This window comes from Aquila chrysaetos, chromosome 17, assembly GCF_900496995.4.
Source record: "Aquila chrysaetos chrysaetos chromosome 17, bAquChr1.4, whole genome shotgun sequence".
Lineage (NCBI taxonomy): Eukaryota > Metazoa > Chordata > Aves > Accipitriformes > Accipitridae > Aquila > Aquila chrysaetos.
Window position 1 is genome coordinate 28424412 of NC_044020.1, and position 23366 is coordinate 28447777.

A 23366-nucleotide genomic window follows, 5' to 3' on the forward strand; every position below is an offset into this window, starting at 1 on the left:
AGCAAAAGTCAGGGAGCTAAGAGGCCTCATGCAACAGACCAAACCAGCTCTAACAGCATGCCTTACCCAGCCCTGTTTGCATTACGCCCAACTAGAGCTTTCTCACCCGAGCAGCTCCTACATTGTGATGCCAATAGGAATACAGCCACCAGGAGGCACAAGAAAAATCGTGTGGAAACTGGACATTACAAGTAATATTTTTAAAACCCTGCTAGGACTGTAAATGCCCAAATTCCACTTAAATCAGACTCTTTTTGGAAGTACCAGCCTTGTTTCTAGATGTAACTCTCTTTTCATTACTATAGCATTACTGTCATTCTGGGAAAGCCAAGCGTTCAATGAGGTCAGGGCATCGCAGTTCCTAATGCTCTGCAAATGCAGAAGAGAGCTGCTTAGTTCCTCTGGGCAGTGAATACATGGTACTGTCTTCAGTGTATGCCATATAAAAAAAAATACTGCATACATTTCAAGCCAGAATACTTTTAAATGCAGCTAAACTAGTTTTATTCCCAAAAGTTCAATTAAGATAGCACACTTGCTCTTTTTTTTTTTAATATAAAAACGATGTCCACTCTTCCTAACAAAAATACCTTGTTTCTGACCACTTTACTAAACTGAAAGAAAACATTAATACAAATTTATGTATTAAGCCCCCATCTCTCACAACACAAAGAGCCACATAAAACCTTTACACTTGGCTTCAGACCCGGTGCGGCTGGGTCCACAAAACATCCTCTCCTACCACTACTGGCAAAGCACAGCTATGTCAGCTGAGAGTCTCCCAAAGCCTGCTGCCCAGGGAGAGCCCATACACAGAGAGGCCGTACACCAGTTCCTAGGCAGACAGCTTAGGAGAGATTCTTGCTACAAATGTAGTGTTTCTTACCTCCTTTTTTGCGCCTCTTACACAGGAGCCCCGCCATCCCAGCCCCAGCAGCACAAACAGGTCGCCGATGAACCGCGTGGGCCGTCCGAACGCTGAAGGAGCAGCAGCAACTGGATAAGGGGCTGCCACCTCGGGACTGCCAAACCTACGTTAATTCGGGCATGGTAACACAGGAGGAGGCACTAAGATAGCCTCCCAGCTGCTAGGTGAGGGGGGGCCGGGAGGGAGGACACGGCACTTGGCCCTGGACTCCCAGCCAGGAATCCCTCCCTATCCTTGCCGCTTCTGCGGATAGCCAAGTGCCTCCCTTGGGCTGCTGCTGGCCGCCTAACAGCGGGCATCTCAGAGATGGCATTTTCTCGGCAAGGACCGTCCTGAGAAAGTTATCTCCTCCCTCTGGGCAAAGCACAGTCGGGCTCCCCACCGTGACATCTTGCCCCAGGAACACAGACATCCAGAGAGCAACAGCCAGCACGCAAAGAAGCAATTGCGCTCAGGAACATAAATTTGTGAGGTTGCAACACCTGCTGCACTCCAGAACCCTTTCACGCTGCACTTGAACAAATGCTGAGGACTTTTTCCCTGCTTGCTGCCCCCAGTATTCACTTATCACTGCTGAGCAAAGAAACAGAAGCAGGAAAAGGAAACCGAGCCACAACACTGGAAAAAAACAGAGAGCCCACAAACAACCAAGTGGAGACAGTTAAAATAATCATCAGGATGGAGCAACAGGTACATTTCTGAGAAGAACCTGATAGATGTTTTAATGCAAATTTACAACAAAGAACAGCTTTCAGCCCATGCTTTCACAAACCCAAAGGTACTGTAAAAGATTATGGATATTAATCAATTGGCAAACGCCAACCTCCTCGACTTTGTATCAGCAACACTGGCTTTGCTGTAAGATTTATATGAGATCCTTACATCGAACGAGCCATCCATACAAGAGGGTGTTTTACTGGTAGAGCAGAGCTGCACCTGTACAACAGGTTATAGTCATGGCAGGTCCCACATGAGGTATTACTGCTCCTTGCCTGCTCTCCACCTCCCCATACACAGATCCCCTTCTTTTCTCCTCCCCTTCCCTTCGCCAGAGGAAACACCTTCCCCTGTTCTGTTGGCATAGTTCTTTGTAAACGAGATCTGTGTAAAACATCTTTCTCTACAGCCTAATCGTTTAATTTCATAGATCGGTCAGAGGAAACCTGCGGTAGGGGAAGACAGGAAGGGGTAGGAAATTGAGTACAGGCTGGAGTATTATCACTTAGTCCAGGCTGGTCCCCAGCAGAACCTCTCCTGTATCTGTTGCCCCCGGCTGGTTTGTCTGCTCCTGCTGGCACGCCACGCCACGCCAGGGCAGAGGTCTCCCTCACATGCCAGCAGTACTCGTACGAGCAGCCCCAGCACCCAGGGAATGCTCTCCTGCCCACGAAAAGAGTTTGCCCCCACCGTGAACCAAAACACAGGCTCTGCTAAATGTTTAGAGCCTTAACATAAAACTTGCCAATGGTCTAAATGACTCAGCTGTGAACTTACATAGGGCAAGTCAGGTGTTACTACAGGCACAGAAAGATGATGCCTTGGGAAGGTATCTGGCAGAATTATCTATGATTTCTCCCAGATGTCTGCTGTAGCCTCCCTCCCTTTCAGCTGGAGATCTCCTCTCTGAGCAGATCCTCGATTAACAGGCAGCACTAGTCCTCTGAACCGCTTTAGTACCCCATCAGCCAGCACTAGCAAAATGCAAACATAACAAGGAACAGGCAAGTGGCCAAGGCATTCAGCAAAAACCCTGAGTATTTCCCTAAACCAGAAATTTAAATTCACCAGTATAAGGTCACTTCTCTACCAGTCCCCAGGAAAGCAGCAAGAGTTCCTGGCAGCCCTCTGATGTTTTAATAATCTCCTGGCAGTGTCAGCAGTCAACATGATTTAGTCACATTGGAAGCTGTGCTGGCCTTTCAAACAAATTAATATAATGAGCGGATCGCATACACACATGCTATACAGCACTGTATCTGTAAGCCAGGCAGGCTGTCTCGGTGCATGGGATTACATGCAAACTGCACTGAACAGGAGCAATTAGCTGCAGCAAGTTGGAAGTGCCACCAGAGCTGTCAAGGATTTCTCATAAGTCAGGAAATGGCCTTTAAAGTCAGCAATAGGACTATAAAAAGAAGAGATCTCCCCGCTTTCTCCTTTTTATAAGAAAGAGCAAGCTGATGTCAACAATTTAACCCTTTCTACCTTCACTCTTAATAATTTTAGTGTAATTTTAGAAGATATCAACAACAGCACAGTTCACCTCTTAAGTCTTTACCATTCACTGCCTTGTTATTAAAAAATTGACCACAAGCCTCTGCCTCTTACAAAACCAGATGGTAAATGCTACTTAATTTTAGCTCTAGTTATTTCTGACTGCAAGGCTGAATCCCACCCTGCAGAAAGCAGCAGCTGTCGTGATGCTAATCATGGGTTTCTGGATACGGTGCTTTCCTTCGCATTCAACCAGTGCCGAGCTGGCTCTGCAGCGCTGCCTGACCACAACTTTTACATGATGTACTTTCATCTCATGATTAAACCCTAAGTTTGGAAGCTATTAGACTGCTTTGTTACCCTTGGCTCCGTTACAGATTATTTGTTCAAGTAACTTTGTCATCCTCTTTGGTTGGAGCAGCACACAGACGGGAAACGTGCAACGACCATGGAACTCGAACTGCACGGGAAGCTCTTCCTGCCCCCAACGTCTTACTGCTTCCCAAGTTTCCTTGCTCTTCCCAGAGACAAAACCGTGACCAGCTGCACTTTTTCAGACAGTGACTCACCTGCCTGCAACTCATATCCTAAGAGTTCGGATAATCATGCGCAAAACAGAAAGTCCATATTCAAGACCATCTCTACCCCATCCAGACCAGTGACATGACCCTCATTCACTCACACCTCAGGTGAGACGTGACCACAGAACAAATCCCCCTGATGAAGCAGCCAACCCTTGCCTAAAAGATCAAATCTCTGCTGGAGCTCCCACTTCCCACAGAAAGTGTCAGACCAGAAGGCAACAGGTCCCTGGTGGGTAGAGACCCTGCAGTGTCTGTCTCTTAACCTGCTCCTCTATTTGCCTATCACGGACCAACACGTGCAGCCATGCACATGCAGAATTTCCACCTGACACCTAAAACTCTTTCACAAAAAGTCATCTTCTAAACTGTAAGCCTTCTAGGAACATTTAAAAAAAATAAAGTTTTACAAAACCTGGCATTTTCCAAGAAAAACTGTTGTATTGAAAGATTTCAAAACCAGCCCCAAGCAACGCATGCTGATAAACTGTGACTCGACAAACCACACACACAACTCACCAGTCTGCTACTGCATTACTAATCGCTTAACATTTACAAAAGGCTCTGAGATCTTTTGATAGAGACTGCAGGAGAAAGAGAAAGCCTCTATTAATTATAATAGAGCATTAATAATCCTAGGCAGATCAAAGGCAAAGACTTGATCAAATCGACATAAAGGCACTGTATCAAGGGACTGCATTCAAAGTAGAACTGTGGTAATAAAGGAAATTATTTATATGCCTCAGTAGGCAGACAAGGCACTCACAACGGCCAGGCTCTGTCACTTAAAGACCTAAAAAAAGGGAAAAGTAAAACTAAAGGCAACTTTTAGGAAAGGGCTGTAATAATGCTTTTGGTTTAGTTACAAAGAGCAGGCCACAGTTGCTTATATGGATGTGTTAGACTTACGCAGACAAGTGGTCTATTCTGTGACTGCCAGAACAAAGGTCTCCCCTTTATTTTTGCCAGGGGTAAAATATATATCTAGCGTGGTAGCAGCATATTCAATACTTGAGCCAGCTGGAAACATTTATGAGAAGCTGGGGCTTTGTTTTGTTTGTGAGGGTGAAATACTGCTTTCAGATTTTTGCCCATGAAAATTCTTATCTTTCTGTTGAGTTGTGGGGTGAAAAAAGAATCTGCATTTTTTGGTGGGTGACACCTGTGTTGAGATAGCCAATGCTTAGCGGTTACAGCTCTCCTGGCCAAGCCCTGCACATGTACCAGCCCTCCTGAAAAGACGAAGGGTGCACTGAGGCAGAAGAGGAACAGGCAGAGATGCAGCAGCTCGGGAGAGAGGAGCACTAAACGGACTGCAGCGGCCGCAAGCGGCTTTCAACATCGCCAGCGCTGGCAACTGAACACCAAATCAAACAAAATGAGACTCTGTAATTACTAAGCAGACAGATCTTTAGCCAGTTACGTGTTCCACTTTAATTCAGCAAGAAAACAAGAAAGCCGAATCCTGCAAAAAGCAAGCTGCTGTGCGCTGAACCAGTTTTCTGCGCCAGGTCCCCGCAGGGCCCTGCGAGGAGGACGGAGGATCCTGTCCTCACCCAGCCACTGCCACGCTGGGCAGCCTCACCTGAGTCTGTCAGCCACGGACAACACAACAGCCAGGAAAGCAGGACTGACTACCCCTGCTGTCACGCTGCTGGAATAACTGAACAGATAGATCCCCCCTCCGGTATTAATCTGGCTCTGATAGCAACTGACAAAGCCAGAGCTGACCTGCAGCTGCCTGGGCATAAAGTGACAAAAGCCACGGTGAGCCCACAGTACCAACACAGAGCCATCGTCTTTAACATTCAGGTCTTCTTTCCAGCAGTCACACTAATCCCATTCAAACTACCAAAAGGACCAGACCAGAATTCATCTCAGCTTTTAGCTCCTCAGTTGTTTTAGTCTCCTTCTGCTCAGCTCATGCAACAGGTCTAACACCCACTCGGTAAATACTTAACTAGTAATCCTTCAAAATAGGTTCTGCAAAGCAGAAAAGCGAGAAGCAGACTGATGGAAGCATACAGAGAGCTATGGAACTAAAACGAAAAGTCAAACTTGGGATTCATCACTTTGCTCTAAGTCCCTGTTTCTCATTTCTTTCATTAGTGTCTTAAGCCATAGTTATGTAGCCGTTTTCATCAGGCAGGCACCCATGCTGTCAGCAAAGGGGCACTCCAGACTTTGCCTCCATCCCTAGCTGCCACTCACCCCTTCCCTTTTGCTGGCACGAGTGATTGCAGAAGCCACATTATGGCACAGAGTGAGGACACTGTGCCTGAAAACTAACCAGATAAGAAAGGAAAAAAATATAAAGTCAATTTGCACTGTGTAGACACACAAACACTAATGCTGGCCAAAAAAAACCCAAACAAAAAAACTCCAACCAGCAGAAATAAGAGTGTGAACAAGAGTGGTGTTTATTATAAAGTTACACCTACAAAGGGGAGGTTTTCAAGTATAAAAAAAGCCACCCAATAGGATACTGAGCTGACATACCGACCTACTGGCCTAGTCAGCTCTGCTTCAGTCTCCCTGCATTGACCTTACAAACGCAATCCGACAGTTTTGAAAATCACACATTTTTTTAATCATCTTTCCTCATGCCTGAGAGGTGTAAGTATATGTTTTAGCAGCTCCCAGAAAATGGTTCTGACATTTTGTCCTCCCTGCCCAAAACAGAACACTCCCCTTCATGCAAATGAGCAAGGAGAGGTCAACAAGCTGCATTTGTTACTTGTCATGTGCTGCGGTATTCTCAGGATGCAGGCTGGCTGTTACACCTCAGTGTTGCTTAGACCCTGTGTGCGCTCTGAGGTCTGGAACCAGCACCCGGCTGGAACCAGGACCCCACAACTTATCCATTCATTTCATGGATGTGAGATTTTTCTCCCCCATTTCCTGCCTCTTGCACTAGTTTTTGCACAGCCTTGTTAATAAATGGGAAAATGTTTCAGGTAAAGAGAGGGTCCCAAGCCAAGCGTGTATTTATTTGTAAGGCAAAAATAAAATACTCTCTAAAGTATCTACGACTTACCCAGCTCTCCTAAGCACTAGCATAATACACCCCAAAACTATGCAGCTTCTACACTCCAGGACATGAACTGGGCATACCTTTGGCACTTGCTTTGTCCTGAACTTGAAAACAGATTGCTTCAATCCCAGAGTTTTTTCACAGGGAAAAGCCAGGCTGCTGCCTCAAACATCACAGGCAGTAACTGCAGCTTGAGAGGACCCTAAAAGCAACTAGGGAAAGCTACACTCCTCACTCTGCACACAAGTTCTACTTGAAAATGGAGAAAACATACTTTCTCAGCCTCCCCAGTTACAATTCCATCACAACATACAAAAGGTCATTTCTTCCCACGAAGCAATGGTGAAGGATTATGTTCTCCCAAGCATACCGCATGAGCACCAGGACAACTTCCACCTGAAAGAAGGATGTGGAGTCAAATCCGCCTGATGAGAACAGAGGGAAAGAAAAAGTCTGGTAGGAAAAGGAAAGGACTGAAGGAGACTTCTGGCCTGTATCTGCCCCCAGTAGAAAACCTGCAAGGCATTTTAAATTACTGCCACCAATTCTCCATGAAATACTGTATTCTACTATATAGTGCTTAGTACTCTCCAAGGCTTCTGTGTACACCTACAACCAAAGCTGATGGGCACAAGCAGGTAGGGAACAGCATGTTCACAGTCTAGGAACTCAGTCTGAGATCCCCAACAAAGTAGGCTGATTTCTGCAAGGTGCCAAGTACCAACAAGACTCCTTTAACCAAAAGCAACTCCAGAAACCAGAATCAAGTCACTACTTAAAGTATCCATGTTTGATGGGTCCAGACAAAGCAAATCACCAAGGGAAAGGCTAGCAGAAGCTGTCAGAAGCAGAGCTAATAGCATTACTCTGGAATAGAGATGCCCAGTCCCTTCATTCAATTCTTGTCTTCTGCATCATGAAGAAATCTGGGAGAAAACAGCACTTCAGTTTATTGCCTCCTATAAGCTCTATCTCTGATCCCACATACAAATCTAACTGTGAAAACTTTATCAAGCAGAACACTCGGCATCATAAAAGTCACTACTGTGGCTCGTGATAACACATTTTACAACTGAGCTGGTTTCCATCCCTACATCAACTTCCTTCCACCTCCTTCTCATGGTTTGACACTTCATTTGTAAGTACCCAAATGAAATCCCCTTAGTTAACTGCCCAAGCAGTTTTACCTGCTTCAGCTTACTGCTTTCCCCATACCCTTCGCCCCCCTTCCCAAAGGCATGAGAAGGTTAAGAAGCACCACCAAAAGCATTTTACTGTGCAAATATGAAAACATTTGATGTTGCTTGTTCTTCTGAACATGTCAAGAGAAGTACAGAGTAACAGACTCACTTCTGAAGGCAGTGATGGCAGGTGAGCACAAGAAGTAACAGAAGGGCACCGTCTTCTCCAGCTGGTAGTACAGAGCTCAACGAACAAACTTCATGCAAATGGAAAGGAGGCTACAGCTATGACTTGCAATTCAAAAACAGCAACTTTTTTGCTTGCGCAACATGATTCTACAGGAAGAATAAGCTGAGATAAATGATCCTGCAAACCACAAAAAGTGCACATGCCTAATTGCTGGAGTTGCCCAAACGTCACCCAGAAAGACAAGGAAAACCCTGAAAAACACTCATATATAGCAACTTTATTTGCAACACACATGTTGTGGGTTTGCTAGTAAATACTAGTTTTTAGTTCAACAGTGCACAGGACCAATGGAGGGACAGGCAGTGCTCCAGACTAGAAGCTTTAACCTAAACACTCAACACAGTTTTCAGAGTCCCATATACTGAGGTTGCTCACGCCCAGCTCTACCTTTCCTGTGTCCTACCTGCATCCAGGGCAGTAAAAGAGTGTACTGAAAATGAACTGAAATATCTCACTATACAAGCAGACACTGCAAAATACAAGTAAGTTTTCTCAATGGTTTCCAGACAAGTCATATGTGGAAAATTATTTTACTTGTTACTTTGAGCACCAGAGAAGCCTGCCAAGACAAGCACTTCAGTGATAAGCACTACAGACCTCACAGTAAAAGAAAGTCTGGAACTCAGAGCCCACAGTCAGATAAAAGCCCATCCACAAAGGGAAGGTACAGTGAAGACAAAGGCTGCCATAAAAGCATGCAGGTGTTTAAGTCTGCCAGGTTTAAGTAAGAAATAGACACCACCATGTCCTAACGGAGCTGCTGAAGACCATGTAGAAAGAGTGGAGCCCAGGCCTCCAACTGCCATTCCAGTCCAGTCTCCCAAACACAGCCCTCAAAGGATAGCACAATGCAATCATGAAACAACAGCCAGCCCAAGAATCAGATAGAGTCCAAAGCACAAGAAAATGTCACATTTCACCAAGTATCAAAAAGACCTGCAGCTGTTGTTATTTGTTTACTTAGTCAGCACACCAAACTTTAACAGGATTTGGAGTTCTAGCTTTCTGTGGTCTCTTTTAAAGCCTTTGCGCTGTTAATACCAGGTCCTATGAGCTAGACAAGGTGGCGTTTCAATGGGGCTAGACATCTTAAAGACTTTCAAGCTCAGCTACTGGTCAGTCCCAAAATAGCTTTCTAACTACACAGCCTCTCCGACTCACCCTCGCTAAAGAAGCAGCCAGAGCAGCAGCCCAGTGGAAACCATGCTTTCCTCCTCACTAAAAGGTTAGACAGGCAAAAAAGACAGGAAAAAAAAATAATTGTACTTTTACTAGTACCTCAGTGCAAAACCAGTAAAAGGACCCCGATGAGAAGCACAGTTCCACTGCACACCCTTGTATTCACATGCTCATAAATCATCAATCCTCAGACTTCACGTCATAAGAAATGTCCTTACTCCAGGCTTTGAAGGGTCTAAGCTGTCAGGGAGCTGCATAGTATGATTGGATAATTCAGGGTGGAAAGGACCGAAGGAGGTCTCTAGCTGAACCTCCTCCTCAAAGCAGGGTCAGCTCTGAGATCAGGCCACGTTGCTCAGGCTTTATTGTGTCACATCTTAAAACCTCTAAGAATGGAAGCTGCACAAACTCTGTAGGCATCCTGTCCCACCGCTTCACAGTGCCCAGCATGAAAAGGTTTCTCCCTTTGTCCAGACTGAACCTCATTCGTTTCAGTTTATACCTGTTGTCTCTCTCCTCTGCTATGCACAACGGTGAAGAACCTGGCTCCATCCTCTCAATAATCTCCTCACAGGTATCAGCAGACTGCTTATTAAAGATCTCCCTGAAGCAGTCTCTTCCATAGGCTGAACAAGCCCAGCTCCCTCAGCTCTCCTCACAGAGAGAGGAGGCCCACTGCTGAAGGGGCTCCAGTTTAGCCAGGTCTTTCCCATATTGAGGAGCCCAAAACCAGACACAGCCTATCAGCTGGGATCTAAGGAGTGCTAAGTAGAGGGGATGATCACTTTGCTCCACGTACTGCTGTGCTCCTGTTAATACACCCCAGGGTATTGCTGGTTTTCTTCCCAGCAATGGCATGCTGCTGGCCCGTGGTCACCTTGCTGCCCACCACGGCCCCCAGGGCCTTTCCAGCAGAGCTGCCCCCCAGGCAGGCAGTCTCCAGCCTGTATCATTGCAGGGGGCTCTTCTTTCCCGAGTCCAGGACCTTTCACTTGTTCTTGTTGGATTTCAGAAGGTTTCTGTCGGCCCGTTTCTCCTGCCTGTCTACGTCTCCCTGAGCGGCAGCCCTGCCCTCGAGTGTATCTGCTGGTCACCCACTTTGGTGTCATCTGCAAACTGCACGAGCGTGCGCTCCACCACGTCCTCCAGGTCGGTGATGAAGATGTTAAACAGGACACATCCCGGGATAGAACACGAGACAAACAGATCACACGACATAGGGGCAGTGCCACAGGCAGCCACGAGGATCTTTTCCCCTCTTTTCTTGCACAGGGATTAGTTACTCTGTTTTCACTCTTCCAATGTAATAGATACGAAATCTTTCACACTCCCAATAAGGCTCCACAGAATCATACGGCCAGCTGTGCTGCAACACACCAAATTAACTCAGCCTTCCTGGAACAACAGTGCCCATCTCCTGTGCATTCAGTACAAAAGCGGAATTCCCCAGCTCAGACAGTTTCAAAGTAATTGTGTTTGCATTCTTGGAGAAACCTCTTAGGAACCACTGGATCAACAGCACATTTGTTTAGCAAATGAAGGAACTCAGTGAGGATGCCTTCTACCAAGAGTCTGGGTGGTATGGCATCTGCACATAATGCCATTCATGGGAAGAAAAGTCACTCACTAAAAATTACAATTTGTTTTACCAGTTTGTCCACAGAAAAGAAAATCCATACGTGTTCCCGGTTGGTTAAAGAACTGATGAAGAAAGGCTTTTTACCAAGTGCTGAACTAGCTTGGAAAATGTTGGTACCTGTGATCTGTTTGTTAACATGTAAATGACAGGAATTAAGGGATCAGAAATATACAGTTGCAAAGACAGTATAAAACAAACACCTTAAATGTCAGAGTCATGGCTTGGTCAAGCACAGCTCCCTAGCCTTCTTGTTGCTCTTACTACTGGTGTCAGCAGAGCAACAGCCACCACAGTTTAGTTTTTTAAGCTAAATGATACAAAGCTAAATGATACTGAGGATCCAACATGATGATTTAAACTATGGCCCCTCACTGTGTTAATGGAGCTACAGCTGCAGTGCTGTAGTAACAGAGGGCATTTTCAAGACACCAGTCTAATTAAGCACATCATAAGTGGTCAAGCGGGAAACTATTAGTCTGAATCTGTGTGAGCAGTCAGAGGAAAAACTCACAAGCACACAGTTATCCCGGACATGTCATGGAAACAAATCTATACCTTTCTCCTTCAACCATACAGCAGAGGGTGGATACTAAGGCCAGTCCCTCTTCCCTTCCCATTACCAACTGTCTCTCTCCCTGACGAGGGACCCGCAAAAAAACCAGCTCCACAGAATCACAGAAATTTTGATTGGAAGGACCTGCCAAGGTCCACCTTGGAGCTGGACTACTGCCATATTAGACAAGGCCAGTCATGACTGCTTCTCCCCTTCCACATGCGAAAAAAACCCTATCAGTTTGTGTGGCAAACAGCATCAGATCTGCTATACAGGCAGCAGATCTGGTTTGCTCCTGGCACAGCAGGACCACTTGGAGCATGACATCCTGCACCCAGTTCAAATCCAGTTTCCCAGTGATAGGGCTCCATTATACATGCTTATTTAATTACCTAATTAGAGAGTCAAGATCCCTGCCAGACCAAATTCAGTACAGATCGAGGATATATGTATAGTGTTACCATTCTTGCAGCCTGCCTAATTTTCCAATGGAACCAATTCACTGTAACAATACTGGGAGCCACACACAGGGAAGAAGGCAAACAGTAATCCTGAGGGACAATTTTATAAACCTGTTCCTGAGAAGGAATATTAAGCAGAAAATGCAAGCCTGGATGGCCTGGTACTTTCTCCTATTCTACCATTTCTGAAGAAAATCCTGTCCATTTTGCAAAGCCTCAAAATCCATCTGCTGGACTAGACAAGCCAGAGAGCAAACAACACTATTCTATTTTAAAATGACAGAAGTGTCTGCATCTGTTTAATAACACACATGCATACATCTGCCAAACAGACCTAGTGAAAGACACTTTCTGAGGATTACACGTTTTTCTATTTAAAGGCAGTAAAAAAGACACCATGCCTCTATACAGACATCAGAATAGCTCTCTTCCTCATCCAGCTCTCACAGTCTCCTTCCTTACTCCAAATAAATTGTGTATGCAACCATCTCAGCTAATTAAAAATTAGCAATAAGGCCATATGGCAGCTGTAATGGAAAATCCTATTTCTTTTTTCAGTGGATTTCACTATGGTTCAACCACTTAATGAAAGAAGTACTTAAAGAAGGAACCGGAATTCCAGGAGCCAGAACAGCTTGCTTGTTTTATAACCAAAACGCAGCATACATTGAAAAGAGATTTTGTAAGAGTTTATATCTGATCGCCAGAGAGGTCTCCGGGATTATAAAGAAGCCTTTTTTAACTTGGAGAAACAGTCACTGAGAGGCAAAACTGAATTCCCAAAGATCCTGTTGCTCACCACTAGCAAAGCTAAAAGCAGAATCCCATCCTGTGGCCTCCCCTCTCAGCCTAAGGGCTCTGGAGAGGGGTCTGCAGGGGGTGCATGGATACAAATCATGTGTACAGGATTTATAATTAGAAGCTTCGTTGTGCGGATATATGTTCCTCCACGAGGAAGTGACAGTGATTTAAGGGCCCAAAGAGTAAGGAGCCACTGCTCTCGGCCAGTACACACTGCCAGGTGTGCATGTTCTCTCCACATCTGGTTTTCAGAGCAAGACTTAACCGGATTCAAATTACAAAACCCTGAAACCACATATGTTAGTCATAATACTTTTCCAACTAAACTAGACATACACAACAGAAGGCACGAATTTTGGGTTACAGCTTTCTACTTGGCCAACAGAAGAGTACAAATTAGGAAGTCTATACCTGAGCAGAATACACTTCACCCTGGAGAGATCACTTGGCCACTGACCTATTAGCTGTGCAACACAGAGGTTCCTGTTCCCACTTCCCCTCCATGCTCAGCCCACCCCCAAAGATAAACAGGGGTCACTGTCACCCACACAAGAACTGCTGGTGTAGATTCCGCCCCCCCCCCAGCCCCTCCTGCGATGGTGGGGATGGCATGCACCACCACCGAGCAGCCTGTCCTGCAGCAGAGGTCCCAGGATCCAGCACTCCTCCTGAGGGCAGCCTGGAAAAGCCCCCTGAAAAGCAGGGCTCTCCCACTGCTCACCCTGCCCCTTCTTCCCTTCCACTTCCCTCCTCCTCACCGCAACGCATGCCACACTTCCCAAACCACCAACCCCTCAGCCCAGGGCGAGAAGTGCCAACGCAGCCTATGACAACGACCAGAGGCAGGTACACCGCAGCCCCCGGGACGGCACGTAAAGCAAGGGCCAGTCCATTTATGCCATATAGACCCTGGGGAAAACCTGCCGCAGACGTGTGTACTTTGCAAGTTAGAGCAGACAACTCTGACAACTGCATCGGTTGATTTTGCTGTGCCCCGAGGAAAAAAACTAAGCTTCATCAGTGACAATGCACATATATAACACATCTCACTAAGCAGGCAGAGGACGTACAAGGGAGGGGATAAGCAACTACCAAAGTTACCATGCAGAAGAGCTCAATTAGAGGGCTGTGCAGAGTAAAGCATGTGGACATCACGACAGCTGACCAGAACAGAGCCCATGCCATCAGTCACGTCCAGACACTGGCACAGGTCAGATCTTTGGAGCCATCTGGATCACTTTCAAGTAGGCGGCTTCTGCAACAAAATACCCAGATCGTGTTAGTTCAAAGAACCCTGGGGGTTTGCTGAAGTTGTGATTCCTGTGATTCCTATAGTGAGCAGAGGTCAGCACAAGGAGAAGCCTTTGGGAAACAAGGCTTCCCTTCCTTCTTTCTCGCTGGCGTCCAGGTCTCCTGAAATGACTGTGAGGAGCTTGAGGGCTGGCCCTTAGCCTGCTGCTGCAGTGAAGACCTTGCCCCACCTGCATAAGAACATGGATAGACTGAAAACACTGAAAAGGCAACAAGACTCCAGGGTAAAGGCGGCACACACAGAGCCTCCTGCATCACCAGCAGGAGCAAGGGTGACAAGGATCACAAACAGATGAGGTTATAAGTGAGGCAGAAAAGTCCTCCTCCTTATGATACATATCAGTGTCTCTGTACGGTTGTATGTCCCCGCCAAGACATCATGTCTTGACACAGGACACCCTGACACAGACAACCTCTGAGGTGTGTATTTGCAGGCCAAGATTTCTACTGGTGCCCAAGAGATTTGTGCACTCGACTCCCTTTGAAAACTAACAGCAATTTGGCATCCAAATCCCTTATGAGCAGCTTTGAACTGGCACTTCCACAGCTACAAACTTTAATCTCCTCAGCTCTGTCCGTGACACTTGCATGCACAAGGTACACACACCAGATTTCCTTCCCAGTTGAACAGCAAAGCTGTAGCTGCTGAAACACCAATTCCTGCAACTAGCAGACTCTCCCTTGCATTGGTCTTGCCACAGACCACACATCCCTGGATCCCTTAGCAACAAGTTGTTCTGACATGCTTTCGCAATGGAAAGAGCTTGCCAGTTAATCTCCCCAATCTCCTAACATCAAAGTATGATCCAAAGCTCAAAGCAGTGCATTGGAAAACTCCACCAGCTTCATCTGTTTTCGGATCAGCCGGCCTGTAACAGTTCTTGAAGTACATAAAAAGACATTTAGCACTGTTATGCGTAACGATACTAAATCTTCTGGACTCCTGTATTGCCAACGTGCAAATCAGTAGGATGCATTTAGATTAATAAAGGGATCTAAATATCACAACTCTTAAAAACACAAGCACTGAAGTCAATATGACTAATGCATTTATGATAATGCATTGCAGAACACAGCCTGATCTCCCTGCACAGATTCACCAGTGGGACGAAGAATCCCCCCTTCACACCGTCCAGCAGAGAGCATCGGCACAGACTCTGCATGAAGTCGTGACTTGGCCAAGCTCCCCCCATCCATATCAGATCCATGTGCAGCCCTCCACACATCAAAGTCTCACAGGGCTCACCCACACGCTCCTCAGAACAGAAACAGCCAGACACCAGCTTCTAGAAGTCTCTCCCAAGATGTTAGCATTAATAAATCTTTTAGAAGAAATGAAAACAGGTATCATCGAACAATTGCTTTTAAGTAAGGGTAGACTTTAAGCAGAAAAGGAGTCCCTTTCCAAATCCTTGCATTAGTATTTTTAAGAAATTCCAAATCTGGTTCTGGAAAATCAGAAGTGTTGATAACCACCTTGCTAAGGTTTTACAATGAAACATAACAGTGTTCTTATAATGGATCTTATTTTAAGGATTCCAACTCTGAAAATAAAACAACTTTAAAATGGCTGTTTTTCTCAAATAAAAGCAAGTCACTTTCTTCAATTCACTGCTGAAGAGCTACAGAGCTATTTCGCATATCTTGCTGCATCCTGTCTGGAAGAAAACTTTAGGCTGTAATTCAAAACTCTATTGTCTCACCAAGAGACTGTGCCTAAAGCTGCATTGGGTGAACCATCCTAGCCTAGCTGCAGTTACAGGAGAAAAGCACAGGTTTTATGACACTATTAAAAGGATGATTCCTGTGCATGTAAAGTTCATTTTGGTTGAGACGTTGACACAAACTACATCCACAGCACAGCTTTTGCCAGAATAGAACACAGTGTCAGAACCTAAACTGGCACTGCTCTAGCAAGACTGAAACCAGACCTGGTCAGAGGTACGCCTGAGCCCTACAGGAGAAACTCAGCAATTAGGCTACACAGGTTCCAACTGGAAATTTAGGTCTCTGTTTAAATTAGTAGTAGAAAGGATAATAAATTGAACCTGAATTTGCATATGTCTGCACAGTCTTTCTATGGATATATACACATACCTGGAACAGTATGTAGCTTCAATATAATTATATGCAAATTACTCTCTTAAAAAGCAAGTAATTCTGCTTAACCAGCACCCATCTCATCTTCTGTTTGCGTATTTCAGCAGCAGTAGCCCATTACAATGCACAGACACGCTTCCCTAGCCAAGTATCCTCTCAGACTGCAGGAAATGTACTTGTGTGAACCAGGACCACAGAATTAGACCCTATGTACTTTGCGTTTGTCTCTCCATCTGGCTAAGAATTCACTGCCACATACTATGAGCATGGAAAGTAAGTTAAGATGTGGGTGAGCTCCAACACCAGTCTATTGAAAGGAAGAGCCTTAAAAACACATTGAGCATCAGGTCAGGAGACAGTAAGAAGCAACCGGTTGAAACTGATCTCAGATTGCACCTCAAGGATCTGTGAGAGGCAGATTTGGTCATGAAGTTTCCTGTTGGGTGAGAAATACCACAAGACTAGCCAGCACCCTGCAAGTTACCTGGCACTTCACCACCAGTCAGAAATGCAGACATGCCTCAGGACAAAAGCTAGAGTGCAGGCACCACACCAGCAGCACACCTCCATCCTGAGCTTTCCAGGCACCAGGTGATGCCAACGTCCCAGTTCTTCCACATCAGAGAGCTTAGAGCAATTACTCCACCAGCACCAGTTCATGAAGTAGGATGCATGGGCACAGCCAGCATGAAACGCAATCTGCAATGGTCAGGAATGGTTGTGACTGGGACAAATCCTGCGCATGAATAATACCACCAACACGAGTGACACCTGCAAGGTGAATGAAGATTGAGTTAAGGATGCCTTACAGCTTTACGTCTTTTTAGGATCTATTGAACAGGCATCTTTCAACATAATTTTAAAGCTAAATACATTTGTTAGAAATCCCAGGCAGCCACTAGGCAGTGACTAAAGCAAACGTGCAGCACACAGAGGCAGAGAAGTTCAATTTTTTGCAGTTTGTTTACACAGATACACCTCTGGAGACCGCATAACAGACAGCATTAAAAAGAGATTTTAACTATTTTCAGTATACCATATTCAAATGAAAGATGAGATCCATTTTCTAAGCAAGTCCAATTCTCCTACCCTCTTGCGTTCAAGGGGATGCCTTACAGGCCTGAGATGTGCTCATCAATACAAAGGCAATGAAGTAGATCTGGTTTTGAACCTCTTTTCTCTCCAGAGAGCAATTACCCCCACAAGCAGCCCCATCAGTTTCAAAGGAATGATAAAGAAACTGTTTCCTCCAATTTAATTCTGCTTTTGGGCTTATTTCCCCATGTTCTTCCCTCCAGAAAGCCAAAGTGGATCGGGCAGTACGAGCAGTCCCCATCTGAACAATTTGGAGATGGGTTTTAGCGTGTGTGGAGCTGTGGGAAATGGGCAGATTATGCAGCACCTTTGCCTAAGGATCACGGCAGGAGAGACAACTCTGGAGATACAGTTTCGTTCCCCGGCTTTGTCCCCGGCTTGCCAGATGACCTTGAACAAATCACTTCCTCACCCTCCACCTTTTCTCCCTGCAAAATAGAGGCAACAACTGCCACCTTTCTCTGGGAGAAAAACCTTGCCACCTAGCGAAATATGCATTACCAAGCTATTTACCAAACTGGTGTGCCTGCAGGCAAATGCAACAGTACACTTTTCACAGCCACACCATCTCACTGTCACACTGAGCCACAGACCATGAGAACAATACTTAAACCTCCCTTGATATGCGTAAAACCTTTGTATTATTCAGCTGCTGTTGCAATAATTCTGCCCTCTGCAGCACTGTCATCTCTCCCCTTCTTTCCCCCTCTCCTATTGTTTTCATCAGGCACAATGAATCGCTCTTTTCTGGAGCACTTCCCTCACCCTATGCCCACCCTCAATCGTGTCAGTGGGAAACAACACTAAGCAATTAAGTCTGTTGTATTTCTCTCACTGACTCCTCCATATAGGCTATATATACACACACACACATACACAGATACAATAATAGAAGGTTTATTTAGCCAAACACCTGCTGCCCAGATCTTTCATACAGTGTGTTATGAGGAAAAGAAAACAAAGCTTTGCAAGTAGGCTTGGAGCGAAGCTTGGAGCAAACCCCCTCCTGTATTTCAGTACAAAGACATCACTGACCAACAGGAAAGGGGAGGGTTTTTTAAGTTTCATTTAGAGATGGAGATGAAACACAGCACTATCTAAAACACTATCTTTTACAGAGTCTGAAAAGAAGCTAAGGGATCATCTAGCTTACAAACTGTATCCTGCTATGGGCCCTGCCAGCACCCCAATAGTTTTGTAAGGTATTTAAAGCTCATTTTGGAGCTCCTGAATGGGTGTTTTAAGTTTATTAATCATATCACAGATGTGGCACATCTTGAAAGCCCAACATACACCACGACAGAGCCGTGTCACAGTAACATGAGGCAAACAGATTTTCACAGACTTCCACATAGCCTCGTTGGGGAGTGGGGGAAGTAAAAACCAAGCGGTCGCACGAGCACTGGAACTAACACATCCTGCTTTTCTAAGGATGTGTGTCATGACTGATTGAAAGATTAAGAACGCACATCTCCACGCAGTGCTCTCCCCACAGATGGGTCCTTTCTCCAGCCGTGTCCCTGCCAGGTGGGCTCTCTAGTAGCATGTAAGGGTTGAGCTCATCTGCAGGTTTTCCTGCTGTGGGACTCCACTAAGGTCTTTCTACACTCACTGGTGACCCATTTTGACACAATCCGCAGTCATTTAATAACCCTTAAGATGGGTAGCTTTCTCTCAGGGGCATTTTCAGCCAAACTATGGGTTAAAAATATTCCTGGGAAGGAAGAGGAAGGGAGGAGCCAAACAGACAGTCAGATCACCCACCCTGTACTTCCATAGGAAACCGGGTAAAAACGGCTTCCCCACGAGCAACAGTGGCTGCTGCTTCTTTTGTCAGGGCTACCTAATAAGTCAGTTCAGCCATAAAAATTCAGAAACATGAATATAAGGTGTAATAGTGTAAAGCAGAGGTCTGAGGTAGAAATTCAAAGGGTTCCTCAAACAGTTAAGCAACCTATAGAATTTGACTTAAAACGTTGAACAAATTTGACGTGAGGTCTCAACCCTACCTCACCTGCTGGCACCCACTTACAAAGCACTATGTCACGCCATACTGCTAAAGCCAAAGCAGCAGCAAAGTTGTTTACATGCTACAGTAAATACTTCGAATACTGCCACAGTGACTATCGCAGCATACCTAGGAACCTTATTTATCCTCCTGTCACAAAGCAAGGGTATGAGCTTACAGTGGCCGTCTTGATAAGCCTAATGAACCCTCCTCTCCCAATATAGCTTCTCTAAAAATAGACTGCAGCCTGTTATAAAGTAGTTAGCCAAAAAAATATTTAAATTTAGTTGCTTATGGGTTGGTAGCCACATATTATGGTTATTTATGACATAGCTGCCACCCATGATTAAAAAAAGAAAATCACGTAAGTAACAAATGAAAACTTTTTCAGTACCATTATAAGGATCTTTGAGCTGCGTGGCTCAGAAGTGATGCACAAAGATGAAAAGGGTTAACATAACTGGCTTACAGCTCTTGCACAGACCAGGTTAAAGGTCGTTATATGAATACAGTTGACATGGTGATAGCAGGCCCATATCTACACTACGGTTCAAAAGACAGGCAGTGAAAGCAAGAAGTATGTATAAAGAGACCTCTGGCTTGCTTGCTTTTCATGCCTTTAGAGGCAGAGAAGGCAAGAATGATTTTTGGTTTCCATTTGCTATTGTGGAGAGTAGTTTGTGGAGAGGGTAACATTTACTCTGGGAAGATCACTCTGACCTCTGCTGGTCCCCTCAGAGAAAACCAGCAGAAACCGAAGGGAGGGAGGGAGGGAGGAAATCCCCCAAGGGCAGAGCGGTTCCCAAGCTCACAGGAAAAGTTGACCACATGGCTCCTATATGGTCTATCAACTCATGCAAGGAACGCCACTCAGGTGAGCTTCCAATTTACTTCTGCTTCACACCCACAAAGATTTAGTTTCTAGCCCTGAAATTTGCTCCTGCGGCCGCCCAGGTCCTACCACAAGCCACGGACCAGCCTCTCTCCCCCTGGCGCAGACCCCATCCCACCACCTCGTCACTGCTCGGCCCTTGGCCCCCTCCAGTTTCACAGCCACGGTCTGGACAGCCGGCATTTCAGCGCTACCCCACAAAGAAAGTGCGAAACGTAAAAGGGTAATAAGCCGTTTCCCCTTTCAACGAAGGGCCTCAGCCGCTGGCAGCACCACAGCGCGTCACACCCCACGGGTGGCTCCACGGGCTCGCAGGCAGTCTTTCCTCCCTTCATATTTTCAGACTGGAAGGAATACTCAAACTAAAAGCTGCATCACATGTTTCAGTTTCCTCCCCATCGCACTGACAGAAGCGTGACTGTCATGCTTTACGCTACCACAGCAGCAGTTCCCCACCAAGTACTGAGGGCAGTAACCGAAATGGGCCCTTCCATCGCCAAGAGGACCTGCAGCCACAAGAGCAGGCAAAATAACAGGCAAACTCAGCAAAACGAGTGGGTGGCCCCTGCTGAAAGTGGTCGCCTCAAAAACATCACCTAGTGATGCTGAAATTTCTCGTTTAAGAAGGGACGCTGCCAACCTGTTTAAGCTTAGAAGCCACCTTTCAACAAAACACATTCTTTTGGAGCGTGTGGTCGGCATCCCCCGCTGGAGATGAGTTTTCTCCACCATCTTCCTTCAGAAGCAATGAGATCATCAGGAAGGCATGACTGTTTCTGCTGCTCCTCAGCAGAACCATGTTGAAGAAACTTGAATAGATAATAAAGGAAATACCAGTAAGCCACACCAAGGGCCAGCAGAAGGAAAGGGAAGCAATTTCCCTGAGCCAGGTTTTGAGGCCAAATATGTTATTGTTAAATATTAGAAAGCTGCCTTCTAAATGTTGCTGGCAATCAATAGACTCAATACGGGTGAAGCATGTGCTCACTCTACAGCCAGCTGAAAGGGGGCTGAAACTCAAGCTACGTCCCTACCCTACACCCATCAGACTCTAGAACAAAACCAAGGCCAGTTTTAACCGGCCAGAAAGTGAAAACTGCATTAAACTGTAAGGCAAGGACACCTAGATTTCTTGCTAGCAGACGGCAGCAGTGTGGGCATAACGCGGAGGGAGTTTCTCCACAGAAGCCGGTATTCGGTCAGTGGGGGAAGCAGAGGACCGAGTACACCGTCCTGAGAGGAGACAACGCTCAGGAGAAAGGAACACTTTGTGCATACACAGGGCTGGACCGTCTTTATCAAGTCTAGCGGCGAGACGCCGCCTCCCTCTCTGCAACAACAGTTAAAAACCAGTCGCGTTGCTCGAGCGCGAGCGGTGCTATCTCCGCGCAGCCGCTGGCGCCAGCGGCCCCCGCGGCGAGGTGGCCTCGCGCGCGTGCCCACGTGCGAAGGCCGTGCCGGGGGGAGGCTGAGCCACCCCGACGCGGGTGCTGGTCCACGGGGCTCGGGCTGAGGGAGCCTCTCCAGGCTCCCCGCACCGAAGGGGAAGGCTAACGCTTTCCCTGCCCGGCCGGCGGCCACGACCGCAACGAACACGCTCGGTGTACCCTGGTGTGAGCGCGCCCGTGCGAAATCCGGGCGCTCGAGGGCTAGATGTTTTTGCTGAATGTATCTGGTCACGAAAAACACTCTGGGGAAAGCGTCTGCCCCAACACAAAGCCTACGGACGAAGCGGGCCTGGAACGAAACGCGGGTGCATCGAACGGTTCCCTCGTGGCTCCCTCAACTCCGACCAGAAAAAAGAACACGACGCCCGCAGCCTCCTGGCTCGCCAGAAGTTTATTTTACAGCAGATAAGCGGGTTCTGGGGTTCCCGCGCGAAGAGGGGAGCCGGGCAGCGGGGTGGCGTGAGCGGCCGAGCCCGCGGCCGGCCGCCCCACAGGGGCGTGTGGCGGGAAGCGCCGGGCGCTGCCAGGCGGAGGGGCCGCCGGGCGGAGGGGCCTCCCGGCAGCCGCGGCGGTGCCCCCCTCCGCGGGGGCTGCTAGAACAAAGCGGGGCTCTGCCCCGCAGGCCTCCCGCCGAGGGACGGGACGGGACGGGACGGGACAAGCCGCTGCCGAGTCGGGCGGACTTTCCTTCCTCCCCTCCGCGCGGGCGAACTCACCCTCCTTGGCTTTCTTCTTCCTCGCCAGGGTCCCGCCTAGCTTGCCCAGGAACGACTCGTCTTTCTTCATCCTGTGGGGCCGCAGCGTCGGGGATCGGACGGGAGCGGCGGACATCGGCTCGGCCGGGGTAGGGGGGTCAGCGGCGGGGAGGGGGGCCTGCCCGATCCCTGCCCCGCCCGGGGTGGGGGGGGGGGGGCGGTGCTGAAGCGGCCCGAGGAGCCGAACAAAGCCCGGCAGCGGCCGAATCGCCCGGCCGGCCGCGACCCAGCGGGGAGAGCCGGCGGCGGGAGGCGGTGTGTGGGGTGGGGGGTGTGCGAGCCGGAGCCGCACGGAGGGCAAGGCGGGGGGGGGGGGGGGGGGGCGGGTTGAGAGCCGCTGCCGGCGGCCACAGCGCCCTGCCACGGCCTGGAAGTCCGCGGGAGGCGGGGGCGGGCCGCCGCGCCGAGCCGGCCCCGCCGCCTCAGGCAGCCCCGCGCCCCCTGAGGGGCCGCGGGGCGGCGGCCGCCGCGGGGAGTCGCCCGAGGCCAATGCCGGGGCGGCGGGCGGCAGCGAGCGGTGAAGCTCCTTCACCGGGAGAGAGCCGGGCGAGTCCCTTCGCGGCTGGGCGGCGGCCGGGAAAAGGGGCCGGGGGCGCCGCGGCTGTGCGTGTGCGGTGACAGACCCACGAGGGTGGGGAGAAAGCGGGTAAAAAGCCTGGCAAAAAAGCAAAGCCCCGGGTCCCCTCGCAGCCAGACCGGACCGCACCGCAGAACTGAGGGCAAACTCTGAGCCTGTGCCGTTGGTCAGGGCTCTGCTTAGCCGCTTCGTGCTGGCGGCATCCAGGCTCGCCTCCTAATTTTGCAGCCAAGCACCTCTCCTGCCAGGCTAGCCTGCCTTCTCCTCCCGGCGCGTTGCCTGTTAGGTTTGGCATCTCCCTTGAGGCAAGGTTGAGGAGAAGGGGGCCGTGGGCTCCGTGTTTGCCGGGCTCGGGTGTG

General features: G+C 47.9%; 1 protein-coding gene across 5 annotated transcripts in view; it reads right to left on the reverse strand.

Moving 5' to 3' along the window:
- Positions 1-22809, reverse strand: part of PARVB (parvin beta) — a 67445-nt gene extending 44636 nt beyond the window's left edge. Inside the window, exons 1-2 of one of the 5 annotated variants that reach the window (XM_041118215.1) lie at positions 22593-22809; positions 22392-22555 (exon numbers count right to left, since the gene is read on the reverse strand). In XM_041118215.1, the coding sequence (XP_040974149.1) occupies positions 22392-22506 (115 nt within the window). In that variant the 5' untranslated portion in view covers positions 22507-22555; positions 22593-22809. Of the gene's footprint in view, positions 1-268; positions 370-886; positions 1045-8107; positions 8228-22391 lie in introns of those variants that run through there. The other 4 variants (XM_030041057.2, XM_030041054.2, XM_030041056.2 and 1 more) reach the window with 4 other exon arrangements.
- Positions 22810-23366: the final 557 nt, after the last annotated feature.